General features: G+C 43.8%; 1 protein-coding gene across 7 annotated transcripts in view; it reads right to left on the reverse strand.

Moving 5' to 3' along the window:
- The window catches only part of ZNF236 (zinc finger protein 236), a 531,150-nt gene that overhangs the window by 169,382 nt on the left and 334,828 nt on the right, over window positions 1-26,940 (reverse strand). For all 7 annotated transcript variants that reach the window (XM_063923335.1, XM_063923337.1, XM_063923334.1 and 4 more), the window contains exon 22: window positions 8,998-9,101. In XM_063923335.1, coding sequence (XP_063779405.1) covers window positions 8,998-9,101 — 104 coding nt within the window. The remainder of the gene's footprint in view (window positions 1-8,997; window positions 9,102-26,940) is intronic.

A 26,940-nucleotide genomic window follows, 5' to 3' on the forward strand; every position in this document is an offset into this window, starting at 1 on the left:
ATACCAACGCCGGAATCCCGACACCAGCTGGAATACCGGCGGCCTGAGTCCCAACCACCGGCTAGTTCCCCCACTTGGGTGGTGGTCCACCGGGCCTGAAGTGTGGTGAGTGCAGCAAGCCATTAGGGGATACGCTGCGCTCGCCAACGGGATCCCGAAGTCAATCTCCTGACGCCCGGGATCTTATACTGATCCCATGTAATATACCACATATTAAAGGATATATCAGTAACATAATTATTTGGTGTCTGGCATTTAGTGAAGCTAGCCACACAAGTCATATGCATATTGTCTTCTAATTTCAATTTAAACAAAAAGCCGCATTGTAAATAATATATCCTTAGGCACAAGAAACAGCAAATACATGGTTAATTACATATTATTCTGTATAATCTAGGCCCTTTAAAAAAAAAGAAAAAAAGGGGTTTCTTCTCTAACAAAAACGCACTCCGCTCAGTGACCTCAGATTATTCCTTAAATGGTCTTTATAAACATGGTTTTCTCAGAATTTGTTCAATATGATCTTTAATTATCGTTCCACCTCTTTGACCTTGGTTCCAATGTTTGTATCAGAGGTTTGCTTCAGGTTCTGTCTAGAAAACTTGAAAGCTATATTCTAAAAACATTTTGGGCCTCTACTTCATTAAACTGAGGCTCATTTTGTCCCCCAGTGTTTGTCTTGTGTGAAGGCATGTAATGAAATAAAATCAATAATGCCAGATAATAATTTTCAGATCTTTCTATTCTCAGTACTGTGTTATTGTGCTTGTATCGATCCTAACAAATGATTCATTTTATTTAACTACATCACAGAAACTCAAATTCAAATTAGATAAATTTATATTGGTCTCAACATACAGTACTAGTGCAACAAACAAAAACAAATACATCTGTGCTGAACACAAAAACACTTGAACTCTGCATTACAGACACAAGGGGGCAGCGGACGGCATAACCAAGCAAGACAGCATGGCACAGCAGGGCATTAATGGCCAGGAAGCGGCATTACATACCATCATACAGTATGACAGGCTCAAACAGCAGCAGAGAACAACATGCAACAATTTATTTCCATTACACAAACCTACTGATTCCCCACTGCAGATCATTAAATAATATCACAAAGACTGCTGAGGGAACATGGTGCTGAAGATTGTTGTAAGGCACATTAGTTCAACATATGTCAAAATACAATTGGTATATTAGCACAAATAAGCAGTATAATATACCACAAATAAGTATTTGAAGCATAAACACTGAAAAGGAACAAAGAGTCAATTGCCAAGTACTTACCTGCACTTACAGTAATAATAATACAGGTTGAGTATCCCATATCCAAATATTCCGAAATATGGAATATTCCGAAATACAGAATTTTTGAGTGAGACTGAAACAGTGACCTTTGTTTTTTGATGGCTCAATGTACACAAACTTTGTTTAATACACAAAGTTATTAAAAAGATTGTATTAAATTACCTTCAGGTTGTGTGTATAAGGTATATATGAAACAAATGAATTGTGTGAATGTACACACACTTTGTTTAATGCACAAAGTTATTAAAAATGCTGGCTAAAATTACCTTCAGGCTGTGTGTATAAGGTGTATATGAAACATAGATGCATTCTGTGCTTAGACTTGGATCCCATCGCCATGATATCTCATTATGGTATGCAATTATTCCAAAATACAGAAAAATCCGATATCCAAAATACTTCTGGTCCCAAGCATTTTGGATTAGGTATACTCAATCTGTATTTGTTATCATAAGCACTTTTCTCCAAATGACTAATATTACTGTCACAAAATCTGTCTGCTCATACAAAAATCTTCATAATATAAACGAACACTGGTTATAATTTTATAGCTGCTCTGCTGCTTGGTAATTTGTTATTACAAAACCACAGGACTCAATTAAAAAGCCTCACTTACAATTAAGTACTCAAATCTATTGTTATTCCATCCCTGGCACATGAAACAAAGAAGTCACACCAAAAACATTCTCACACAGCTTATCTCCTCTGAAGAAAGTCACATAGATATTAGCCACTTTAAAATGAATAAAGTATATTTCTCACCACTTATCCTCTCTTTTAACTAATACTCAATGACACAGTCCTTATTTAACAGCTCAACTCTTACTCCCCTTACCCATTACCTTTATTTTGAACAAACTCTCCCTTAATCTGTTCCCTTTCTCACAATCCTTTTTCCAACTCTCAGTAACGGAGGATGAGGTGGGTTTTTCTCACTACAGTACATGCCTGCATACAGTGGTGTAAAAAAGTTTTTTTTCTCCTCCTTCCTGGTTTCTTCTATTTCTGCATATTTGTCACACTTAATTGTTTCAGATCTTCAAACAAAATTGAATTTAAGGCAATTTTTTTTTTAATTCAACACAAAATACAGTTTTTAGATGCTTGGGGGCGCGCCTGGCCAGGGACGACAGCGGTCACGTTGCAGTGGAGCTCCTGAGTCCCCGTTCAATTTCTCTAAGTTCTCCCCACTCCTGCCGCTGCTCCTACCTCGGAATCGGGTACTCCTCTCCCGGTCAGTAGATAGCATGTGGTCTAAGTCAAGACTTTGTCTAGACGGGATGTAGGTATGTGACCGGCGGTCAGGAGACACTATACCGATGTCGGGATCCCAACTGATTGTTAACCCAACAGTCGGCATGCCGACTAACAGGGACTATTCCCATTTGTGGGTGTCCACGACACCCACAGATTGGGAATAGAACCTGTGGCGAGTGCAACGAGCCACCGAGCCCGCTGTATGGCAAACGTAGCGAGCCCACAAGGGTCTTCATTGCGCTCGGCCCCAAAACGCCGGTCACGTGAACCCAACCCGTCTAGACTACTACAAAACCTTTATTTTGTTTCTTATGAGTGATTCAGAAGTGGACTTGCGCTTGTGCTTTGGATCATTGTCTTGCTGCATTGTGCTTGAGCTGATTGTGCTTGAGCTTCAGATCATGGACTGATGTCTGGAGATTCATCAAAATTTTCTGGTAGAGAGCAGAATTCATGACTACAAGAATTATGGCAAGGTCCTGAAGCAACAAAGCATCCGCACACAATCACACTATCACCATGTTTGACTGTTGGTACAGTATGAAGTGCCTAGTATGGAATGTTGTGTAAGCTTAATGCGAGATGTAACAGGACCCCATGCCTTCCAAAAGTTCATAAGAACATTGGCCCATAAGGCTTGGGGGTTATCAATGTGTTTATTGGCAAATTTGAGACAAGCCATTATGTTTCACTTGGTTAGCAGTGGTTTTTGCCTTGCAACTGTCCATGCACACTATTTTTGTTCATTTTCTTTCTTATGGTGGAATCATGAGTGGTGACATTAACTGGGGCAAACAAGGCCTGCAGTTCCTTACATGTTCGTCTGGCTTCGGTTGTGACTTCCTGGAAGATTCCTCAATTAGCTCATTTTTGTACCATGGCCACTCCTGGGAAGATTCACCACTGTTCCAAGATTTCTCCTTTTGGAAAAAATAGCTCTCACTTTGATTTGCTGAAATCCTAGAGTATTAGAGAATTAGAGATGGCTTTGTAAGCCTTTACAGACTGATATATTTCAGTAAATTTTGCATCTTTTCAGGAATTTCTTTTGATCACAGCATACTTGTTGAAACAGCTTAGCCAATTGTACATTACTGGTAAGGTCCTACTGATATTATGTTTAGATGTAACAGGGCTTGCAGTAATCAAGCCTGATTGTGTCCAATCTAATTGCACCCACTTGATTCAGTGGTTGAATGAGTAATTTAGCCAATTGCTTTTTTACACAAGATCAATTGAATAATGCTTTTTTCTTCAATAAATGAAATTATCATTTAAAAACTGTATTTTGTGTTTACTCAAGTCATCTTTGTTTTACAGTATATTCAATTTTGTTTGTAGATCAAAGACAATTAAGTGTGACAATTGCAAAAACAGAAGAAATCATGAAGGTGGCAAATATTTTTTCACACCACTGTAAGTTGCTCAAGGCTGCTCTATAAACAACTTATTATATTAAAACCAGAGCTTTATGAACAAATATGCAAATTTGTTAATAAAATTATACTGAAAAAGGGTTAAATTGCTCTTGTTCACAGTGACTTGCTAAAGTATTCATCCCCCTTTGCATTTTTCATGTTTTGTTGCCTCACAACCTGGAATTAAAATGGACTGTTTGAAGGTTTGCATCATTTCATTCACAGAACATGCCTACGATTTTGAAGATATTTTTTATTGTGAAGCAAACAACAAATAGGACAAAATAACAGAAAACTTCAGCGTGCATAACTATTCACCTACCTAAAGTCAGTACTTTGTAGAGCCACCTTTTGCGGCAATTACAGCTGCAAGTCACTTTTGGTAAGTCTCCCTGTGCCACATCTTGCCACTGGGATTTTTGCCCATTCCTCAAGGCAAAATTGCTCCAGCTCCTTCATGTTGGATGGTTTCCGCTCGTGATCAGCAATCTTCAAGTCTGACCACAGATTCTCAATTCACTGTGGGGATGGTGTTCTTGGGGTGATGGGATGTGTTGGGTTTGCGCAAGACATAGTGTTTTCCTTGGCGGCTGAAAAGTTCAATTTCAGTCTCATCTGACCAGAGCACCTTCCTCCATACATTTGGGGAGTCGTCCAAATGCCTTTTGGCAAACTCAAAATGTGCCTTCTTATTTTTAACACCAAGTAAAGTTTTTTTTCAGGCCACTCTTACATAAAGCCCAGCTCTATGGAGTGTATGGCTTATTGTATGGCTTATTGTGGTCACATACGCAGATACACCACTCTCTGCTGTGGAACTCTGCAGCTCCTTCAGGGTTGCCTTCGGTCTCTGTGCTGCCTCTCTGATTAATGCACTCCTTGCTTGGTCTGTGAGTGTTGGTGGCCGGCCCTCTCTTGGCAGGTTTGTTGTGGTACCATGTTCTTTCCATTTGAAGATGATGGATTTGATGGTGCTCCGGGGATCATCAAAGATTTGGATATTTTTTTTATAACCCAACCCTGACCTGTACTTCTCAACAACTTTGACCCTGACTTGTTTGGAGAGCTCCTTGGTCTTCATGGTGTGATGCCTCTTGTTTAGTTGTGTTGCAGCCTCTGGGGCCTTTCAGAAAAGGTGTGTTTATACCGACAGGTCATGTGACACTTAGATTGCACACAGGTGGACTTCATTTCACTTATTACGTAACTTCTGAAGGTAATTGATTGCACCAGAACTTTTGAGGGGCTTCATAGCAAAAAGGGTGAATACATATGCACATGACAATTTTCAAATTTTTATCTATAAAAATTATTTTTTATATACATTTTTTATATACATTTTTCTCATTTCACTTAACCAACTTAGACTATTTTGTGCACATCCATCACATCAAATTCAGATTAAAAAAATAAAAATAAATTACAGGTTGTAATGTAACAAAAAAGGTAAAAAGCTAAGGTTGGTGAATAGATAGCAGCAGGGGGTGGGCGACCATGACTCACTGCTGGCTGGGAGTGGGAGAATGCAGGGCTGCTTCAGTGCAGTCAGCCCAGGCTGGTGAGTGATCTCAATATTATTGCAGATCACAGCCACAACCTGGCATTGTCTATAACCAAGGGGAGAGAAAGGGGAGAGAAAGGAAGGCTCAGCCTTCCTGAGCCTGAGCTGCAGGAAGACTGTCTTCCTGCAGCCCCTTCTGTACCATGTATGTTAGGAAGATGCTGCAGGTAGGTTCCTGCCAGGTGTGCTTAGCCTGATAGCAGCTCTAAGATATAGACACATTGTGCCAAATGTAATGGGATGCAATTTAGCAAAAAATATGAGTTTACCAGTATACTCACACGTTTTGCCAATCTTGCAAATGTAAGAGTGCAAGAACATGCAAACTCGCATGTTTCCTGCAATCCCAAAACTCGTATCCAGATGTTTTACCATTGCACACATACTAGTCTGGCAATGTAATAGGATGTGAGTTTACAACTCGGACCAAAAACATTACCAAAAGTCGCAAAAACAATAGACCAGCTTTTGCCTGGAGAGTTTGACAGAAGCATGCACAGATCAGTGAGATCCGTGCATGCTTATGTCAGGAAAAGATTACAAATAGTTAAAAAAGTAAAAAACAAAAACTGAAGTTGACGATGGCTTAACCATATCTTTACAAATATATGTCACTAAGCTCTCTGAATTTTCTACCAACCATGTAGTGTTCAAATCTAGTTGCTAATACCACTTGGTGTGCTGGGGAAAACTTGTATTGTGTATTCTGTTTAATGTAACTAAGAGCTGCAGCTGGTGTTTCTCTGATGAATATATTATTTATCCTCTTTGAATCATGATATCTCTATATGGAAGGTCACTTATAACTATGGGTTAAAATGGGTCAAAAAAGGGAGGAACTGCATTCTGTTACCTGTAATAGTATGCAAGTCTAGTTACATCTCCACCGTGGCCCTGCACAGGGAGTGCCCGAGTTAGGCAAGGGACTTCTCTTCTCAGAGAAGTCCAACAGAAAGCCTGCCCCACGCCCTACATCAATAGTGATGCGGGTGGTACTAGTTTGTTGAGCTGCAGCCACCAACCCCTCTGCAGATATTGGCGGATCAATGGTCCTGCTCCACTTGTAGGATGGCGCTTGAAAGATACAGGGGACGGCTCTGGATAGAAACATGGGGGATGGTACTAGAGAGATGCAGAGGGTTGAACAGGAAAGATGCACAAATGTGAACTTAAGAGATGCAGGAAAATGGTCCTGGGGAGACAAAGGAGGTTGGCATTGTAGGTACACAGGGGATGGTGCTGTAGAGGCACAGGGGATAGCACTTGAAATAAGAGTGGGTGATAGCGCTGAAGAGATGCAAAGGGCTGAGCTGGAGAGACACAGGAACATGGTCATGAAGACACGTGAGGGGGGAGGGGTGTTGAAAAAATGCAGGGGGATAGCACTTGAAAGGAACATGGTCATGAAGACATGTAGGGGGGGGAGATGCAGGGGGATGGCTCTGAATACATTAGAGAGACGCAAGGGGTGAGCTGGAGGTATTGGATATAAGCATGGAGGATGCTGCTGGAGATACACAGGGGGCTGAGCTGAAGAGAGGTGAGGTGGTGAGCTGGAGAGATGCAGGGGCATGGTCCTGGAGAGATGCAGGGGGGATGGTATTGGAGAAATGTAGGAGTGATGAAAAAAGGCAGGAGGATGGAACTCGTGAGATGGCGCTTGATATAATTATGGGGACGGTGCTGGGGAAACGCAGGGGTCTGAGCTGGAGAGATGCAGGAGCATGGTCCTAGAGAGATGCAGTAGGATGGATTCATAGAGACACAGGGGATGGCGTTATAGAGACATGGGGGGAGGCGTTATAGAGACAGAGGAGGATGGTATCTCTCCAGAGTAGCTCTGCCTAAAGTGAGGGTAGTGGGGTGGGGAAGATGAGTTCCACCACTTCTCTAGGAGCACTTTAAGCCCTGCTTATAACTAAATTGCTTTACGCCTGGATAGTTTTTTTTAAATGTTTCTTTAACACACCCACCATGTCTTACTTGCGACCAGTTGTCATCCCCACTGAATACTTCTCACAGACTTTCAAGACTTTGTCCAAGCTGCAACCCTACTTCTGAGCTCTTTACTATTTTTTTCCATCATGCAATGTTCAAGTCTTGCATGTTTCAAAATATCTTTTAAAGTTCGACTTGTATCTGTCACGCCTAGCAAAGTTTGAGGATCCGGCAGCTGAGACTTCCCGAGGAGGTAGTTGGCTGTGGGTGAACAAGATGAGGGGGTTGGATATAGTTCCTTCGCATGGGACACGGAGCAATAAAGAACGTAGGCGGGGTTGAGAGTCAATGAATAGTATTTATTATGTACAGAGCTGAGGTAGAGAACTGTGGCTGGAGCACGATGGTTAAAGAACGTAGTTGCGGATAAAGAACTGCAGGTTGTGGCTTGAAAGACGAGGTTGTGAATAATGAACTGCGGAACTGTGGATAGTGGTTAAAAGACGTGGCTGGAGGTAAAGAACTGTGGACTGTGATTAGCAAGACGAGACTGTAGATGATGAACTGTGGAACTGTGGATGGTAGTTGAAGATGTGGCTGGAGACAAGGACTGTGGACTGTGGTTTGGAGGATGAGGCTGAAGATAAGAATCTGCAGGTTGTGGTCGGTGGTACAAAGACGTGGCTGGAGACGTAGATCTGTGGAGTATGGCTTGAAAGACGGGGCAAAAGACCCGGGGACGACTGTGCCCAAAGAGTCTTACTGGACCGGGTTTTCCAGGAGCGCTTCCACAGGCAGTAGCAGGTTAGGAACGGCAGAACTGCAGCAGCAACAGAGAACCGACCAAGCAGGATCAGGAATAACCAGAATACGACAAGGATCCTGGGAGCACAGGCTAAAGCACCTACAACAGGGTTGTAACTTGAAGCACTGGCATCCCTGTCCTAAACCAGCCCCCTTTTATAGGGAGAGCTTCCCCTGGATTGGCTGGAAGAAACAGGAAACAGGAACTATGCTTAAAACTTGGTCTCCAACATGGCGGCACCCAGTAATGCAGACCTTTCTGCAAAGCCACATTGCTCACTGCCTCTGGTCTCCTAGCAACGGCTCAGCAAGAGCGACCCGCTGTAGCGGCATCCCGCCGCCACGAGCGGACCCCCTCACCACCGCCACTGCTGCCCACGGACCCGGCGCAGCAGCCCACCTCCGCCGCTGCCCGCACACCGCCAGAGAAGCCAGCCCCGCGGCCCTAGCGTACCGGTAAGACTCCGGACGCTGACAGTGTCACCATGCCTGACAAACATTGCCTTGTTCTTTTATTAAACCTCTTGCAAACACCTCAGGAAGCAGTACTGTGGAAAACCAGTTTATCACTTATTCCTCCTATAAGTTCTAAGATTAAATACAAAATTAAAAAGTGTCATGATTTAAAAAAGAAAAATAGGTTTATCCTTGTAAGACATCCCGCTCTGTGTCATATACAACGCAGTAACATGCTTGTTTACTAACCTGCATGGGTTTTCACATGGGAATCCAGTGTTGATTTAACCGTGAAGCTCTTTCCACATTCATCACATTTAAAAGGTTTCTCCCCAGTATGAATACGTATATGTCTAACAAAAGACAAAAAAAGACAAGACAATTACGCAGCCTGTCTATGATAATATCCTATATTTGCTGTTTTAATAATAATAATAATAATAATAATAATAATAATAATAATACTATCTTTATGTGAGACTTTACAGAGCAAGTGCAAAAACATGGTAACAGGTAATGACCAGAATCAAGGGATACTGTACCAACCATCAATAATAATTTTGTATGCATCAATCATCAATGCCTTAAATTTTAATTATGCTTTCAAAACATTCAAACTATTTATTCATAGAAAGATACTGATATTATAATCAATGTTTTGACTTCTTGAAGCTTTTTAGATTCAGAGAAATAGTACAGAGGGAAACAGAGATTTTTGTAGTATTTTTTTCTTTTATGCTCTCTTGTGCTCTACTGTACTGTTAGCTACAGTATGTCCTAATTGTTGGTTCAACTTTTGTGTTAACAAATGTAATTTTTTTAAATGCGGTTGGTGGATATTTTGTATTGTTTATTCTCTACTATTCCTGTTTGCTCTAATTACTCCCTTCAAAGGCATGGGCAAGCAGGGTAATGGATTTTTAAATTGACAAGGTTAGGAGCTACTATGTTAAAATAACAAATTACACAAGAGAGGTTTCCTGTCCCCTAAAAGCTGCTGTCCTTCAGGTCAGCTGTGCTTAGTAATCATCTTCATCATGTTATTTTCTATTTTTGTTGTGTTACAATTGTTTGTCACAACTGGCCTGATCTATGACAAAAGTGTTTAGCTAACAAAATAATAAAGGAGGGAAGGTAGGCTGAAAGCGAAATTATTCTGTTAATCATAACATTATCTGAAATGAATGCAAAAACTAATCTACTCAAAACTTTCTCAAAACATGTTGTGTATTTCCAACAGTGAAATTCGAGAGTGATTTCTTCCCATCATATCATCGACAATAACATCATATTTATTTGCAGACTGGCAGTGATCAGATCAGATAGAGATGCAATAAAAAATAGCTACTTGTAAAGTAGCTTGGAAAATGATGTTAGACGAATATCAGATAATATGTTGTATTGTGGTAATTGTTTATGAGTACATCTACCATTTCTATTTGCTAAACACAAACTTTTAAAAGGGACAGATGGTACAAGACTAAACAAAAAGGGCAGATAAAGTTTTATCACTGTAAAGGCACAGTAAACCTCAGTTACTTGCAGTCTTTAGCTGTATTTAGTTCAGGTCAATATGTGCAAAAAAACAGTTTTATATTACGGTCTCATGCTGCTATTGTGTAATTGCATCCATTATTTATTTTCATGATTAACTGTACCCATGTATCTGTTACTATGCTTACCGTATTCATGCATGTTATATATGGGATCAATATAAAATGCAGGTGGACGGGATCCCGGCTGTCATGATCCCGACAGCGGGATCCCCTCAGACGTAATGCCGGCAGCGGGGCGAGAAAGCTCATTGCGGCACGATGGATCGCTGCGCTCGCCACAGGTTCTATTCTCCCTCTATGGGATTCGTGGACACCCACAGCGGGAGAATAGGCTGTGTCGCCGGTATCCCGGTGGCGGCATTTAACCACTAGTCGGGATTCCAGCATTGGCATTGTGACCACCGGGATCCCAACTAGCAGTATTTTAACAGCTTCCTTTATATATATATATATATATATATATATATATATATATATGAAACTAGTGAAGATAAGGGCGCCTATTTAGTGTTTTTAAAAAAAATTGATATGAAGTGAATCAAGTGGTAATGTATGGACATCACTTATCTGATATATACACTTTCTTCGGTCTCATGACCAGTGCACATATGTAAAAAGAAATAGAACAGAAATATTATAGCGCGTACAGTTTTAAAGCATATTTCACCATAAAAAAATAGAAATAGTTGTATCTAAAAAACCTCCTAAGGATAAGCAAATCCTCAATGGTAAAAATCCACCAGCAGGGATTATTGGGGTTTTTCACAAAATTTTAATACAACATAAAACATAGAAGGTATAAAATAGTAAAATTGCAAGCGTACAGAATATAACAAGATTCAAGCTTATCAATCTGTATGTACAATCGGATACATCCTGTTTTCCATAAAAATCCAATATTGGTAAAAGTGCAAACGTACAGGAAATTTGAGTTAAAAAAGCTTATCTGTCCATAAGGAGGTCTCAGGTACAACAGTCCCAAAGCGTTTCGTCAGCAGTATGACTTCATCATGGGGATATAGTCAGTAGTGAACAGGTATCCTATTTATACATGTGAGCAGTGTGAGGATCTAACACATGGTCCAACAAGTAATGACCTCACTTCCTGTCAAGGATAGTGAGAAGATTCCAAGAGATTTGCAAGAAGGATATATATATAAAATTGTCAAAGTCAGAAAAATATCTCTATGCACACTACCATATTTGCACCTCACACAGGTCCGTGCTGCGCATGCGTACGCTCTCCCGTACGTGCGCATACTCACAGTCGCGGGCACCCGCAGGCGCATGGTATGCGTATTTACGGTAGAGTTTATGCGATCGTAGCGTGCGACTCAATCATTACATATTTTCACTAATAATGTATTTTGTAGATCATGGTCCCTTTGATAGATTCTGAAAGTTTGGTTAATATAGAATGTTCATGAACAGAGAAATCCCTCTTTGTTTGATACGAAGGGTCAGACAGGAGTAATACAGTGGTGTTTAGTATCCATCGGAAGAATATTTAATTAGAAATATTCCGGTGTTGGTTTGAAGCAGATCAATCGCTCGTGCGAATAGTTATGGACATAAGAAGTTTATGAACATTTACTTTATTTGCACTTTATTACCCATGCGGCGGGAAACCCAGTTTCCCTCCCACCTGAGCAGTTGGAAATAGTCACAGCCCACCTGTATGAATCAACCTATGACCTTTTGTTATAATGCGAAGCCGAATTCCTGTGTCCAATGAACAATGAGATTGTAGGGACCATTGAATTGTATTGTGTGTGGAGCATAAATAGGCAGGCCGACCATATCCAGTTCACTCTCTTCAACGGTTCTCATTGCTGATAATCGGGAGCTGGATATCGAGGCGCATGCGATCGTTTCCCCTTGTGCGTAAGTGTTTCTCCGCAGCTATATTGATCTTCTTGTTATTGTGGGCCAATCTCTCTCTCAATTTCTCTCTCTCTCTCTCTCCTTCTCTTTCTCACTCATTTTTCCCTTAAATTGTATTGTATTGTATTTCTTGTGTAGTTATCTGGTTAGGTAGTCTATGTTATATTGTAGTGTATGACTTGTATTGTGTTTAACTCTTTTGCAAGTATAGCATTCATAATATATATTTTAGGCGTTGGACCCTGAGCACGGTATCTGTGTGTTTCTTATAGTATTAAGTATTCTCAGAGCGTCGGTGACGCTCAAACAGCTTTTAAGGTAATAAGGTTATACTGTGTTGCATTTACTCTCTAATATTACACTAAGGTTTTACTGCACAATACACTGTTTATGGTTTAGATACAAAGGTTTAATATAGTGAGCGTCAGCGCCGCGGGTGATCTCCTCGTGGTCCCGAGCGTTCGCTACGCTATAGCGAATCATTACTTTAGTTAACAGCCAATAACGTGCCTGCCTGTGATCTCTTGGCCGTGAGTGAACGTGACGCTTGAGCGTCTCGATCACGGCAAAGCGATTGTTACGCAACTAGCGTACCCTTACGGTACTTCATACGTAAATAGCGTACAGTGTTCTTAGACCTCATAAAGGGTATTATATACGATAAATATTTAGCTTTATCAATTGGCGGCTCGTCCTGTCCTTCACATATCTGCACTAGGTAATTTCAGCAGACATTATCCAGCAGCAAAGGGCGGGAGATCATATTCCTCGTAGTGCTGTTTGGATAAGCGTCTGCTTCTCTTAGTAAAGGGTGCTGAAGGAATCCGGGAACCGGAGGTAAGAACAAAACAATAGTGTCTTTTTAAAACTGTTTATTTTTCTGTCTTGCGTACACACGCACGCACACATATATATCTGCATTTCCTTTTCATTGGTGTATTTTCGTATGTCACTCTCCTGTTTGCCAGCTCTATAGTTGATAAACGTATAAATTGTGTTACGGTGGATCTTTGCTTTGCGTACACGTGTCTCTAACAAAAGACTGAGACTTGCGTACGCAATCCAAGGGCCGACGTACGCAGCGTATATTACGCAACGGAGCGTACGGGTACGCCCACGTAACTCAAATCACAAGTTTTTTTTTCTCTCCTCTCAACGCGATAAGTAGCGCCACGCGGTAAATAACGCCAGGCGATAAATCGCACAAAATTTTTTTTTAATTCCAAATTTAAATTAATAGATCCTTCTCCTAGTTTGTAACACATCTGGTCTAAAGAGACATTTCTGCGCAGAAATAGAAATAGAAACAAAAGTGTACATGTGGTGAGTGAGTGTGTTGTATACAATTTTACAGGTTGAACCACAAGAAAAGTCGAGTACTCGTGAGGTACATGCGTGTAAGTGACGTACATGGTGGCTAGGGAGGCATCCCTGGTTAAATATACAATTTGAGCATTAGAGTGTAGCAGACCAGGAGGTCATACTGTAACAGACCAGGAGGTCATAGCAGACCAACAGGTTCAGGTACAGCAGACAAGGAAGTCCGCTATACAGTCCACAGGCACAACACCAAGAAAGGGTTGGTGCAACACCCATATAGGCCATATAAGCTCTGGCTGAAGGAATTCGCAGCCGTAATTTTCGATTCCACTGGTCGCTCAGTACATAAGATTAGTTGCTTGTGTACTAAACGATTGTACCGCACGTAATTGTGTGCATTAGTAAACCTGACCGGTACTATTTGTGTACGAAGGTCATAAACGCTATTTGTACATTCTAACGTGATTTGTGTAATTTTTTTTATTTTAAGGGAAGTTCGCTGCTCACTCAGGAACTATCCAGCAACCAATAGTTACTGGAAAGAGTAAGTGTTCTTCGGAGCACCCTCACAGGTTCCAGTAAATAGAGGTTCAGGTCGCAGGGGCCCTAGGTCGAGTACGCCAGCACCATATCGGTGTGATCAGGTCGTATTGGTCGGCGTGGGCGAGTGAGTGGGGTACTCGGTAAACCGCCACCGTCAGCCTATTTTTGGACATTTGGTTTGCGTAAGGGTTGGTTAAATAAAGCAACACCTTCGAACTATGGGGGCCACTTGTTCAGGTAGGGGGCGATCAACCTCGGTTCGGGTTGATTCAGTGAACCGACCAATTGGGTCGGCAAGGTATGTAATGTGTGAGAAATACGGAAGTCACACAGAAGCTTTATGTGATGAATGGGAGAGAATGACAGTACATGACGGGGAGAAATTCCCAAGAGTAGGTAGCTTCAGCACAGAGGTGTTAACGAATTTAAGGAGAAGGATATGTCTCATTAAATCAACAAAGAGACGAATCAAACATTACGATTATTTGCAGTTGTGGCAGCAGGAAGGTGACATACAGAGAGGATTGGCTCAGGCGGCGGGATCTGGCTCAATCAGAAAACTGATAGCCACGGCCCCACCGCCACCATACATATCAGGAGAGAAATTGGTTGCGGAGAATGACGCACTAAGGTGTAACACACAAACACTTAGCAACTGTATAAATGTTAAAGATAATGTTAACCAATTAACCAATGCAAGTATTAACCCGTGCAAGTTGTACCCTGTTTTGAACTTTCCTCAGGAGTGTGATCAAGAAGACGAATCGGCAACAATTTCAGCGCTCTCTCTAGCAGCCACCATAGCAGAGACCACAGTAGGCACAGCTCCACCCACGAGATTAGTAACAAAGGCCCCTAGCGGAGGGATAGGTGAGGTCGTGTCTACAGGTAAGTACGGCACCATACACTATGCTGAAGCCATTTCACCACAGGCTGTAGAACCCACACAGAGTGATGTTGTTAGAGTTAATCCTGTTAGGGTAATAGCTGTTCCAAATGGGAAAACTGACACAACAGGGGTCACCCCTGTGAGGAACATTGCCATGTATAGCCCATTTTCCAGAATGGAATTAAGGACCATCGTGTCTGAATTCCCTGACCCTAGAAAAGATTTAGTTGCCAGTCAAAAATACATCAGAGACTTAGGTAACACTGTAGAGCCCAACAATAAAGACTGGCAGATATTGCTGAGAGCATGTTTACCCTCCAATGTTGACGCAACTCAATTTTTAGCTGATTGTGGATTAGATCAGGATGTACCTCTTACAGATGTGTACAACAAAGACAATGTAAAAAGAATAAACTTACAGTTAAAAGAGTATTTCCCAGCGGTAGTCAGATGGAACAAGATATTCTCCATTAAACAGAAGGAGTCAGAGACAGCTGCAGAGTATTTTCACAGAGCATTATCAGAAATGGCAAAATACACAGGCATAGAGGACATTAAAACAAACATAAACCATCGAGAAGTAGCAGTATCGGTACTGATGGATGGTTTAAAAGAATCATTAAAGACTAGGGTACAGACCACACAACCATGTTGGCGAGGTCTGTCTGTGGCTACTTTGAGAGAGGCTGCTATTGATCACGATAGGAACATCACCAGACACAGGGAACAACAAAGTGATAAGTTAATGGCCGTAAGTATACAGGCCCTGACCACAAGGCAGCCTTTGTTTGTATCACCAAACCCTGTGGGTAAGTCAAGTGTGGTTACTTGTTATTCTTGTCATAAACAGGGACACATGGCACGAGATTGTAGAGTAAAGAATGTACGAAACTCATACCAACCCCCTAGACAACGACACGACACACGACATTGGGAGCAAGGTCCGCAGAAACGGAGTTATGAGCCACATGCAGGGGAAACAAAAAGATACCCCCCAAACAGAGATTGGCAAACCTCTGGTAGTTCCCAGCTAACTCCCTCACAAGTAGTTGCTGCCAGCGGGATTCAGGGAGGTCACCATACCCAATAGGGGTGTGGCCATACCTGTAATCTGCAGCCAGTAAAATTGATTGCAAGTCTTGGAAGTGAACCAGAAATTGCAATCAATGTAGCTGGTAAATCATTAAACTTTCTTGTAGACACAGGGGCGGCCAAATCAGTGATAAATTCGACAGTGGGCATGAGGACCACTGGTAGGACAATTCCAGCCGTGGGAGTAACAGGAGTAGTCCAGCATTACCCTGTTAGCAAACCAGCAGAGATTACAATAGGGCCTTTACATACCAAGCATTCCTTTTTGCTGGCTGCATCGGCACCGACCAATCTCCTGGGAAGAGACTTACTGTGTAAAATGGATGCGTCATTTATTGTACTCCTGAAGGTGTATTCTTGGACATACCTGAGAATCACGCTCAGGAAGTACGAGACATGTTAGACTCCCCGTCAAAATTAATGTCACATACCACTATGACAAATAGGACTCCCTCCCAAGTAGAAGAAATGACATCTCAGATACCAGAGTCACTTTGGACAAAAGATGGACAGGACACTGGATTAATGGCAAACGTAGCTCCGGTAGTTGTACAAGTAAAAGATGGTAGGATAGCTCCAAAAATCCCACAGTACCCTCTGAAGCCAGAGGTGGAGTTAGGAGTTTACCCAGTAATAGAGCGCTTGCTACAACAGGGCATTCTGGTAAGAACGTCCAGCACTGCTAATAGTCCCATCTTCCCTGTGAAAAAAAGTGGGGGGAGGGGTTACCGGCTAGTGCAGGATCTAAGGGGGATTAACAAAATAGTTGAGAGTCAGTTCCCCGTAGTGCCAAATCCAGCTGTCATCCTAATGCAAATCCCTCCCACTGCGAAATTTTTCACTGTTATTGACCTCTGCTCCGCTTTCTTTTCGGTACCTCTGCACCCTGACAGTCAATATTTGTTCGCATTTACATACAGAGGAGTCCAATACACATGGACTCGATTACCACAAGGATTCATAGATAGCCCAAGTATATTTTCTCAGGCTTTGCATGATTGTTTACAGTCTTTCCAACCAGTGAGTGGATCAGTATTAATACAGTACGTGGATGATCTACTACTGTGTTCTGATTCATTGGAGGCATCCCTGAAGGATACGAAACAGCTCCTGTTTCATCTTTCAGACACAGGACACAAGGTTTCCAAAGACAAGTTGCAATTATGCCAAACTAAGGTAAAATATTTGGGACACTGTTTAACACAAGGACTGAGACACCTGACCGCTGATAGAATTCAAGCAATTAGAGACATGACTCTGCCACAAACCCAGCAACAGATCAGAACATTTTTAGGAATGTGTGGGTATTGCCGTAATTGGATCCCAGGGTTTTCCATGTTAGCGTTACCTTTGCAGGAAATGGTCTCCTCAAACAAACCTGATCGGATTTCGCATACAGACGAGTCTGAGGCAGCATTTGAGAGACTTAAACAGTGCCTAACGCAGGCACCAGCATTAGGTATGCCGGACTATGGGAAACCCTTTGAACTATACGGAACAGAAAGTGCTGGTTGCGCGGCAGGCGTACTAACCCAAAAGCACGGTGATGCCAGCAGGCCAGTAGCATATTACAGCGCTCAGCTAGACACGGTAGCGCGATCCCTCCCCACATGCTTGCGAAGCGTTGCTGCGATAGCATTGCTAGTAACGAAAAGCGAAGACGTCGTGCTAGGTCACAACCTCACAATTCATACACCGCATGCAGTGTCAGCCTTGTTAAATTCTGCCCAAACCAGGCACGTCTCATCAGCGCGGTTTACAAGATGGGAATTGGCACTAATGGCCCCCGTAAACATCACCATAAGGAGATGCAGTGCATTAAATCCTGCAACATATCTCCCAAGTGTGTCTGGACAGACCCAAAGGGTGGAGGATGAGAGTACTGGGGAAGGAGGATTTAATACAAAGGAAGATACTCATGATTGTATAGAATATTTGACCCAAAATTTTACCGCAAGGCCTGACATCAGTGACAACCCACTGGAAGATGCAGAACTTACGTTCTACACGGACGGTAGTTGTCATAGACAGTCAGACTCGGGAGATTTGTGTACTGGATACGCAGTTGTAGATGACCAAGGCACCATAGAAGCGGAACCACTAGGCCCACCTCACTCAGCCCAGGTTGCTGAACTGGTCGCCCTAACCAGAGCATGTGAATTGGCTAAGGGCAAATCAGCCAATATCTACACCGATTCTAGATACGCATTCGGGGTAGTCCATGATTTCGGAGCCCTATGGCGCCTCAGAAATTTCATGACGGCAGCTGGTACACCGGTAGCGCATGCAGCTCACATAAAAAGGCTTCTAACAGCGATACAGGAACCCGACAGAGTGGCTGTTATCAAATGTAAAGCACATACATATAGCCAAGACCCAGTATCGCTTGGTAACAGCCGAGCAGACGAAGCAGCTAAGTTAGCAGCTGCTACCCCCAGACAGACAGACACCACACAACTGATGGTATTTAATACCATCAACACACAGAAGTTGTGTGAGATGCAAAATTTGTGTTCCACACAGGAAAAGGCAGTCTGGAAGGCAAAGGGATATGGCCAGGAGTCCTCAGGACTCTGGACGGATGGACATGGTAAACCAGTGGCCCCCAGAGCATATCTTCCATGTTTGGCTGAAGCAGCTCACGGGCTGACTCATCTAGGCAAGGAAGGGATGTGCAAGTTGGTAAGAGCATATTGGTGCGCCCCAGGATTCTCCTCTCATGCGAGTAAAAGAGCCATGTCGTGCCTTACCTGTTTGAGAAAGAATATTGGAAAGGCAATACCTACAGAACCATCCCATATCCCACCTGCCGGCGGCCCTTTCCAGGTAATACAGATTGACTTCATTCAATTACCCCCTTGTCGAAATTTGAAATATGTACTTGTTTGTATAGATGTTTTCTCAAATTGGGTCGAAGCATTTCCGGCGGCCACAAATACCGCTATGTTTACTGCTAAGAAAATTGTGCAGGAATTTGTATGTAGATATGGTATCCCTAGAATTATCGAAAGTGATAGGGGTACCCATTTTACAGGTGATGTCTTTCAAGGAATGTGTAAGTTGATGGGAATTGATAGCAAGCTGCACACTCCGTACCGTCCACAGGCGAGTGCGAAGGTCGAAAGAGTGAACAGCACTATTAAAAATAAACTGAGTAAAGTGATGGCAGAGACAGGATTGACATGGCCAGAAGCTTTACCCATTGTACTGTACAGCATTAGAACCACTCCCAGGTCCCCTCTTAATCTGTCTCCCTTTGAAATCTTGTTTGGTCCACAACCGCATGTCATGATTAACCCTCAGGATGATTTGAAATGTAACAATGAAGTGACTGTAAAATACTTGATTAACATGAGTAAACAGTTGAGGAATCAAAATGATAATCTGAAGTTAGTGATTCCTGATTTACCAGATAGTAATTGTCATGACATTGAACCTGGGGATTATGTAATGATACGGAATTTTCTACGCTCAGGTTGCCTTATTGACAGATGGGAAGGACCATACCAGGTCTTATTGACTAGCACTACAGCATTGAAGGTTGCTGAGAGAGAGACTTGGGTTCATTCATCCCACTGCAAGAAGGTTGCTGATCCAGAGAAGTCCCGTGATAAGGAACAGACGGTAGAGGTTGTATCACTGGAGTGTCTGTTCCAGGAGGACTGAGGCGGCACCTGAGCCGTGAAAATCTCAAGACCAAGAGCTGTTGTCGACTCCCCACTCCCTTTTATTGTTTTTCTCCACTTCCCATCCCCTCTCCCTAAAATTTCTTTTTCCCCCCTTCTCATTTTTCTCCGTTTCCTCCTATAAGATGGACTTGCCCCAAGAGACTGTGATCCGGATTTTCCTGTTGACCATGATGTTGACCAGAGCAGTCTGTTCCGGCGAGAGTACCATGGAGGTCGAGAGAGGTTCTGGAATGGGTTCTGATGATAAAGATGGAGGCGTAGTTTTCCGAGAACAACATAATCAACAAGCAAAGGCGAGTATCAGAAAACGATCCGATAGCATTGACCATAGAAGGAATTGTGAAGGATTGTTAGCTGAAGAAAACTGTATCTGTAGGCTCTGTAACAATGTCATTGAGGATGGGTGCATTAAGAAATGCCAATCCAGTTTTAATATCCATATGGACCGGCATCCATTGAGTGACTATCACTCCTTAGTGGGTAATGTGTTAAACAAAACAGATTGTTGGGTATGCTCTCAAGTACCTCAGGGTCATAGCAAATCAGGGCTAGTACCATTTCCTTTAACGATAGAGGAGGTACTTGAGTTAAATGGTGGGAGACCGGTGGACCGGAGGTTTAATATCTCCAGCCCTCCTAGTTTGAAGCTCCACCAATACCATGTGGATAGGTCCCTATTATGTTTCAACATCTCCAATCCCCGAAAACCGGGAAATTGGGAAGTGTCATGGAGTAACCACACCATGACCTTTTCGCATAGAGCAGATAGAATGCCTACAGATACAGAGCTTGTACGCAACATAGCCAGTAGAGGAAAATCTTTCCGGTATAGGTATACCTTAGGAAATAGGATTACTAAAGTTGGAGAGGTATCACCAGGATACTGTGCACATATCGTACAACCTGATACGTGTACTAAGCAGATGGAAGAATTAGGGTTAGGAGATTTCACATGGAAGGTGTGTAATATGGTTATGTCCTACTCCGTCCCATATGTTCTCCCCGATGATGCATATTTCATATGCGGGAGAAAGGCGTACAAGTGGCTTGCCCCAGACTCTGAAGGATTGTGTTATATTGGAAAAGTATTGCCTGAAGTAATGACTATCACATGACAAAATGAAAGACATACACCGTGGTGCCCAAGCTCCTTATACTCACACCCATTACGAGCACGTTGTTAAAAGGCACCTGATAGAGAAGACAGAGCATCCGGCCTCTGATCTGATAAGTGAATCCACCGGGATTCAATTCTTAATCGCGTTAGATTTCACCCGCACCGCTAGAGGAGTGCTGAATTATAAATACATATCGGCGCTCGCAAATTTGTTAGATAATATCACTGAAATGTATGATGACACGTTTAGGTACACTGGAAGAGAACTTCAGGCTTACAAAACAGAACTGGTACAGCATAGAATGGTTCTCAATTACCTCACAGCAGTGACAGGCGGATATTGTGTCACACTGGCAACACAATACGGCGTGAAATGTTGCACATATATTACGAATAGCACCGAGGATCCGGTCGAGGTCATAGACCAAAAGATGGACGATATTCTCCAATTGAAGTGGGAATTTCGCAGGAGACACAATCTCACTCTTGCTGCTGTAGGTAATGAGCTGACTGGTTGGGTGTCATGGTTGAACCCGCGAAATTGGTTTTCTGGTTTAGGAGACTGGGCTCAAGGAGTCATAATGGATGTTGGGAAGTTTCTCCTATGTATCTTAGGTGTTGTCATATCGATTGGATTGATATTTAGATGCGGTCAGGCTTTAATGAAGTGCAATCATCGTACTAGGGTAATGAGTTTAAGGAGTGAGGAAACTGTAATTAACCTGGACTTGATTTATGACCCAAATGTAGAAACAATGATGTGATGAAAATAAGAATTTACTTACCGATAATTCTATTTCTCGGAGTCCGTAGTGGATGCTGGGGTTCCTGAAAGGACCATGGGGAACAGCGGCTCCGCAGGAGACAGGGCACAAAAAGTAAAGCCTTCCGATCAGGTGGTGTGCACCGGCTCCTCCCCCCATGACCCTCCCCCAAGCCCCAGTTAGGTACTGTGCCCGGACGAGCGTACACAATAAGGGAGGAATTTTGAATCCCGGGTAAGACTCATACCAGCCACACCAATCACACCGTACAACTTGTGATCAAACCCAGTTAACAGTATGATAACAGAGGAGCCTCTGAAAGATGGCTTCCTAATCAATAACCCGAATTAGTTAACAATAACTATGTACAATTATTGCAGATAATCCGCACTTGGGATGGGCGCCCAGCATCCACTACGGACTCCGAGAAATAGAATTATCGGTAAGTAAATTCTTATTTTCTCTATCGTCCTAGTGGATGCTGGGGTTCCTGAAAGGACCATGGGGATTATACCAAAGCTCCCAAACGGGCGGGAGAGTGCGGATGACTCTGCAGCACCGAATGAGAGAACTCCAGGTCCTCCTTAGCCAGAGTATCAAATTTGTAAAATTTTACAAACGTGTTCTCCCCTGACCACGTAGCTGCTCGGCAAAGTTGTAATGCCGAGACCCCTCGGGCAGCCGCCCAAGATGAGCCCACCTTCCTTGTGGAGTGGGCCTTTACAGATTTAGGCTGTGGCAGGCCTGCCACAGAATGTGCAAGTTGGATTGTGCTACAGATCCAACGAGCAATCGTCTGCTTAGACGCAGGAGCACCCATCTTGTTGGGTGCATACAATATAAACAACGAGTCAGATTTTCTGACTCCAGCTGTCCTTGCAATATATATTTTTAATGCTCTGACAACGTCCAGTAACTTGGAGTCCTCCAAGTCACTTGTAGCCGCAGGCACTACAATAGGCTGGTTCAGATGAAATGCTGACACCACCTTAGGGAGAAAATGCGGACGAGTCCGCAGTTCTGCCCTGTCCGAATGGAAAATCAGATATGGGCTTTTGTAAGATAAAGCTGCCAGTTCTGACACTCTCCTGGCCGAAGCCAGGGCTAGTAACATGGTCACTTTCCATGTGAGATATTTTAAATCCACCTTTTTTAGTGGTTCAAACCAATGAGATTTTAGAAATTCCAAAACCACATTGAGATCCCACGGTGCCACTGGAGGCACCACAGGAGGCTGTATATGCAGCACTCCCTTAACAAAAGTCTGGACTTCAGGAACTGAAGCCAATTCTTTTTGAAAGAAAATCGACAGGGCCGAAATTTGAACCTTAATAGATCCCAATTTGAGACCCATAGACAATCCTGATTGCAGGAAATGTAGGAATCGACCCAGTTGAAATTCCTCCGTCGGAGCACTCCGATCCTCGCACCACGCAACATATCTTTGCCAAATGCGGTGATAGTGTTGCACGGTTACTTCCTTCCTTGCTTTAATCAAAGTAGGAATGACTTCTTCCGGCATGCCTTTTTCCTTTAGGATCCGGCGTTCAACCGCCATGCCGTCAAACGCAGCCGCGGTAAGTCTTGAAACAGACAGGGACCCTGCTGAAGCAAGTCCCTCCTTAGAGGTAGAGGCCACGGATCTTCCGTGATCATCTCTTGAAGTTCCGGGTACCAAGTCCTTCTTGGCCAATCCGGAACCACTAGTATCGTTCTTACGCCTCTTTGCCGTATAATTCTCAATACTTTTGGTATGAGAGGCAGAGGAGGAAACACATACACCGACTGGTACACCCAAGGCGTTACCAGCGCGTCCACAGCTATTGCCTGCGGATCTCTTGACCTGGCGCAATACCTGTCCAGTTTTTTGTTGAGGCGAGACGCCATCATGTCCACCATTGGTCTTTCCCAACGGGTTACCAGCATGTGGAAGACTTCCGGATGAAGTCCCCACTCTCCCGGGTGAAGGTCGTGTCTGCTGAGGAAGTCTGCTTCCCAGTTGTCCACTCCCGGGATGAACACTGCTGACAGTGCTATCACATGATTCTCTGCCCAGCGAAGAATCCTTGCAGCTTCTGCCATTGCACTCCTGCTTCTTGTGCCGCCCTGTCTGTTTACATGGGCGACTGCCGTGATGTTGTCCGACTGGATCAACACCGGTTTTCCTTGAAGCAGAGGTTCTGCCTGGCTTAGAGCATTGTAGATTGCTCTTAGTTCCAGAATGTTTATGTGAAGAGACGTTTCCAGGCTCGTCCACACTCCCTGGAAGTTTCTTCCTTGTGTGACTGCTCCCCAGCCTCTCAGGCTGGCGTCCGTGGTCACCAGGATCCAATCCTGTATGCCGAATCTGCGGCCCTCCAATAGATGAGCACTCTGCAACCACCACAGAAGAGATACCCTTGTCCTTGGAGACAGGGTTATCCGCTGGTGCATCTGAAGATGCGACCCTGACCATTTGTCCAACAGATCCCTCTGGAAAATTCGTGCATGGAATCTGCCGAATGGAATTGCTTCGTAAGAAGCCACCATTTTTCCCAGGACTCTTGTGCATTGATGTACAGACACCTTTCCTTGTTTTAGGAGGTTCCTGACAAGCTCGGATAACTCCTTGGCTTTTTCCTCCGGGAGAAAAACCTTTTTCTGAACCGTGTCCAGAATCATCCCTAGGAACAGCAGACGAGTTGTCGGCATTAACTGGGATTTTGGAATATTCAGAATCCAGCCGTGCTGTTTTAGCACTTCTTGAGACAGTGCTAATCCCATCTCTAGCTGTTCTCTGGACCTTGCCCTTATTAGGAGATCTTCCAAGTATGGGATAATTAATACGCCTTTTCTTCGAAGAAGAATCATCATCTCGGCCATTACCTTTGTAAAGACCCGAGGTGCCGTGGAGAATCCGAACGGCAGCGTCTGAAACTGATAGTGACAGTTTTGTACAACGAACCTGAGGTACCCCTGGTGTGAGGGGTAAATTGGAACGTGGAGGTACGCATCCTTGATGTCCAAGGACACCATAAAGTCCCCTTCTTCCAGGTTCGCTATCACTGCTCTGAGTGACTCCATTTTGAACTTGAACTTCTTTATGTACAGGTTCAAGGACTTCAGATTTAGAATAGGTCTTACCGAGCCGTCCGGCTTCGGTACCACAAATAGAGTGGAATAATACCCCTTTCCCTGTTGTAGAAGAGGTACCTTGACTATCACCTGCTGAGAGTACAGCTTGTGAATGGCTTCCAAAACCGTCTCCCTTTCGGAGGTGGACGTTGGTAAAGCAGACTTCAGGAAACGGCGAGGCGGATCTGTCTCTAGTTCCAACCTGTACCCCTGAGATATTATCTGCAGGATCCAGGGATCTACCTGCGAGTGAGCCCACTGCGCGCTGAAATTCTTGAGACGACCGCCCACCGCCCCCGAGTCCGCTTGAGAAGCCCCAGCGTCATGCTGAGGCTTTTGTAGAAGCGGGGGAGGGCTTCTGTTCCTGGGAAGGAGCTGCCTGTTGGTGTCTCTTCCCCCTTCCTCTGCCTCGTGGCAGATATGAATATCCCTTTGCTCTCTTGTTTTTAAAGGAACGAAAGGGCTGCGGTTGAAAAGTCGGTGTCTTTTTCTGTTGGGGAGTAGCTTGAGGTAAAAAGGTGGATTTCCCGGCTGTAGCCGTGGCCACCAAATCTGATAGACCGACTCCAAATAACTCCTCCCCTTTATACGGCAAAACTTCCATATGCCGTTTTGAGTCCGCATCGCCTGACCACTGTCGCGTCCATAAACTTCTTCTGGCCGAAATGGACATAGCACTTACCCGTGATGCCAGTGTGCAGATATCCCTCTGTGCATCACGCATATAAAGAAATGCATCCTTTATTTGCTCTAAAGACAGTAAAACATTGTCCCTATCCAGGGTATCAATATTTTCAATCAGGGACTCTGACCAAGCTACTCCAGCACTGCACATCCAGGCTGTCGCTATAGCTGGTCGTAGTATAACACCTGTATGTGTGTATATACTTTTTTGGATATTTTCCATCCTCCTATCTGCTGGATCTTTAAGTGCGGCCGTCTCAGGAGAGGGTAACGCCACTTGTTTAGATAAGCGTGTGAGCGCCTTGTCCACCCTAGGAGGTGTTTCCCAGCGCGCCCTAACCTCTGGCGGGAAAGGGTATAAAGCCAATAACTTCTTTGAAATTAGCATCTTTTTATCGGGGGCAACCCACGCTTCATCACATACATCATTTAGTTCTTCTGATTCAGGAAAAACTATAGGTAGTTTTTTCACACCCCACATAATACCCTGTTTAGTGGTACCTGTAGTATCAGCTAAATGTAACGCCTCCTTCATTGCCAAAATCATATAACGTGTGGCCCTACTGGAAAATACGGTTGATTCGTCACCGTCGCCACTGGAATCAGTGCCTGTGTCTGGGTCTGTGTCGACCGTGAGGCAAAGGGCGTTTTACAGCCCCTGACGGTGTTTGAGGCGCCTGGACAGGCACTAACTGATTGTCCGGCCGTCTCATGTCGTCAAACGACTGCTTTAGCGTGTTGACACTATCCCGTAATTCCATAAATAAAGGCATCCATTCTGGTGTCGACCCCCTAGGAGTTGACATCCCCATATTTGGCAATTGCTCCGCCTCCACACCAATATCGTCCTCATACATGTCGACACACACGTACCGACACACAGCAGACACACAGGGAATGCTCTTAACGAAGACAGGACCCCACTAGCCCTTTGGGGAGACAGAGGGAGAGTTTGCCAGCACACACCAAAAGCGCTATATATGACAGGGATAGCCTTATAATAAGTGCTCCCTGTATAGCTGCTTTTATAATATAATTTTTTCCACTATTTTGCCCCCCCTCTCTTGTTTTACCCTGTTTCTGTAGTGCAGTGCAGGGGAGAGACCTGGGAGCCGTCCTGACCAGCGGAGCTGTGTAAGGAAAATGGCGCTGTGTGCTGAGGAGATAGGCCCCGCCCCTTTTTCAGCGGGCTCGTCTCCCGCTCTTTAGTGTATTCTGGCAGGGGTTAAATATCTCCATATAGCCCCCGGAGGCTATATGTGAGGTATTTTTTAGCCAAATAGGTTTTCATTTGCCTCCCAGGGCGCTCCCCTCCCAGCGCCCTGCACCCTCAGTGACTGCCGTGTGAAGTGTGCTGAGAGGAAAATGGCGCACAGCTGCAGTGCTGTGCGCTACCTTTAGAAGACTGAGGAGTCTTCTGCCGCCGATTCTGGACCTCTTCATGTTTCAGCATCTGCAAGGGGGCCGGCGGCGAGGCTCCGGTGACCATCCAGGCTGTACCTGTGATCGTCCCTCTGGAGCTGATGTCCAGTAGCCAAGA

The sequence above is a fragment of the Pseudophryne corroboree genome, chromosome 5 (genome assembly GCF_028390025.1).
Source record: "Pseudophryne corroboree isolate aPseCor3 chromosome 5, aPseCor3.hap2, whole genome shotgun sequence".
In the NCBI taxonomy this organism is placed as follows: Eukaryota; Metazoa; Chordata; class Amphibia; order Anura; family Myobatrachidae; genus Pseudophryne; species Pseudophryne corroboree.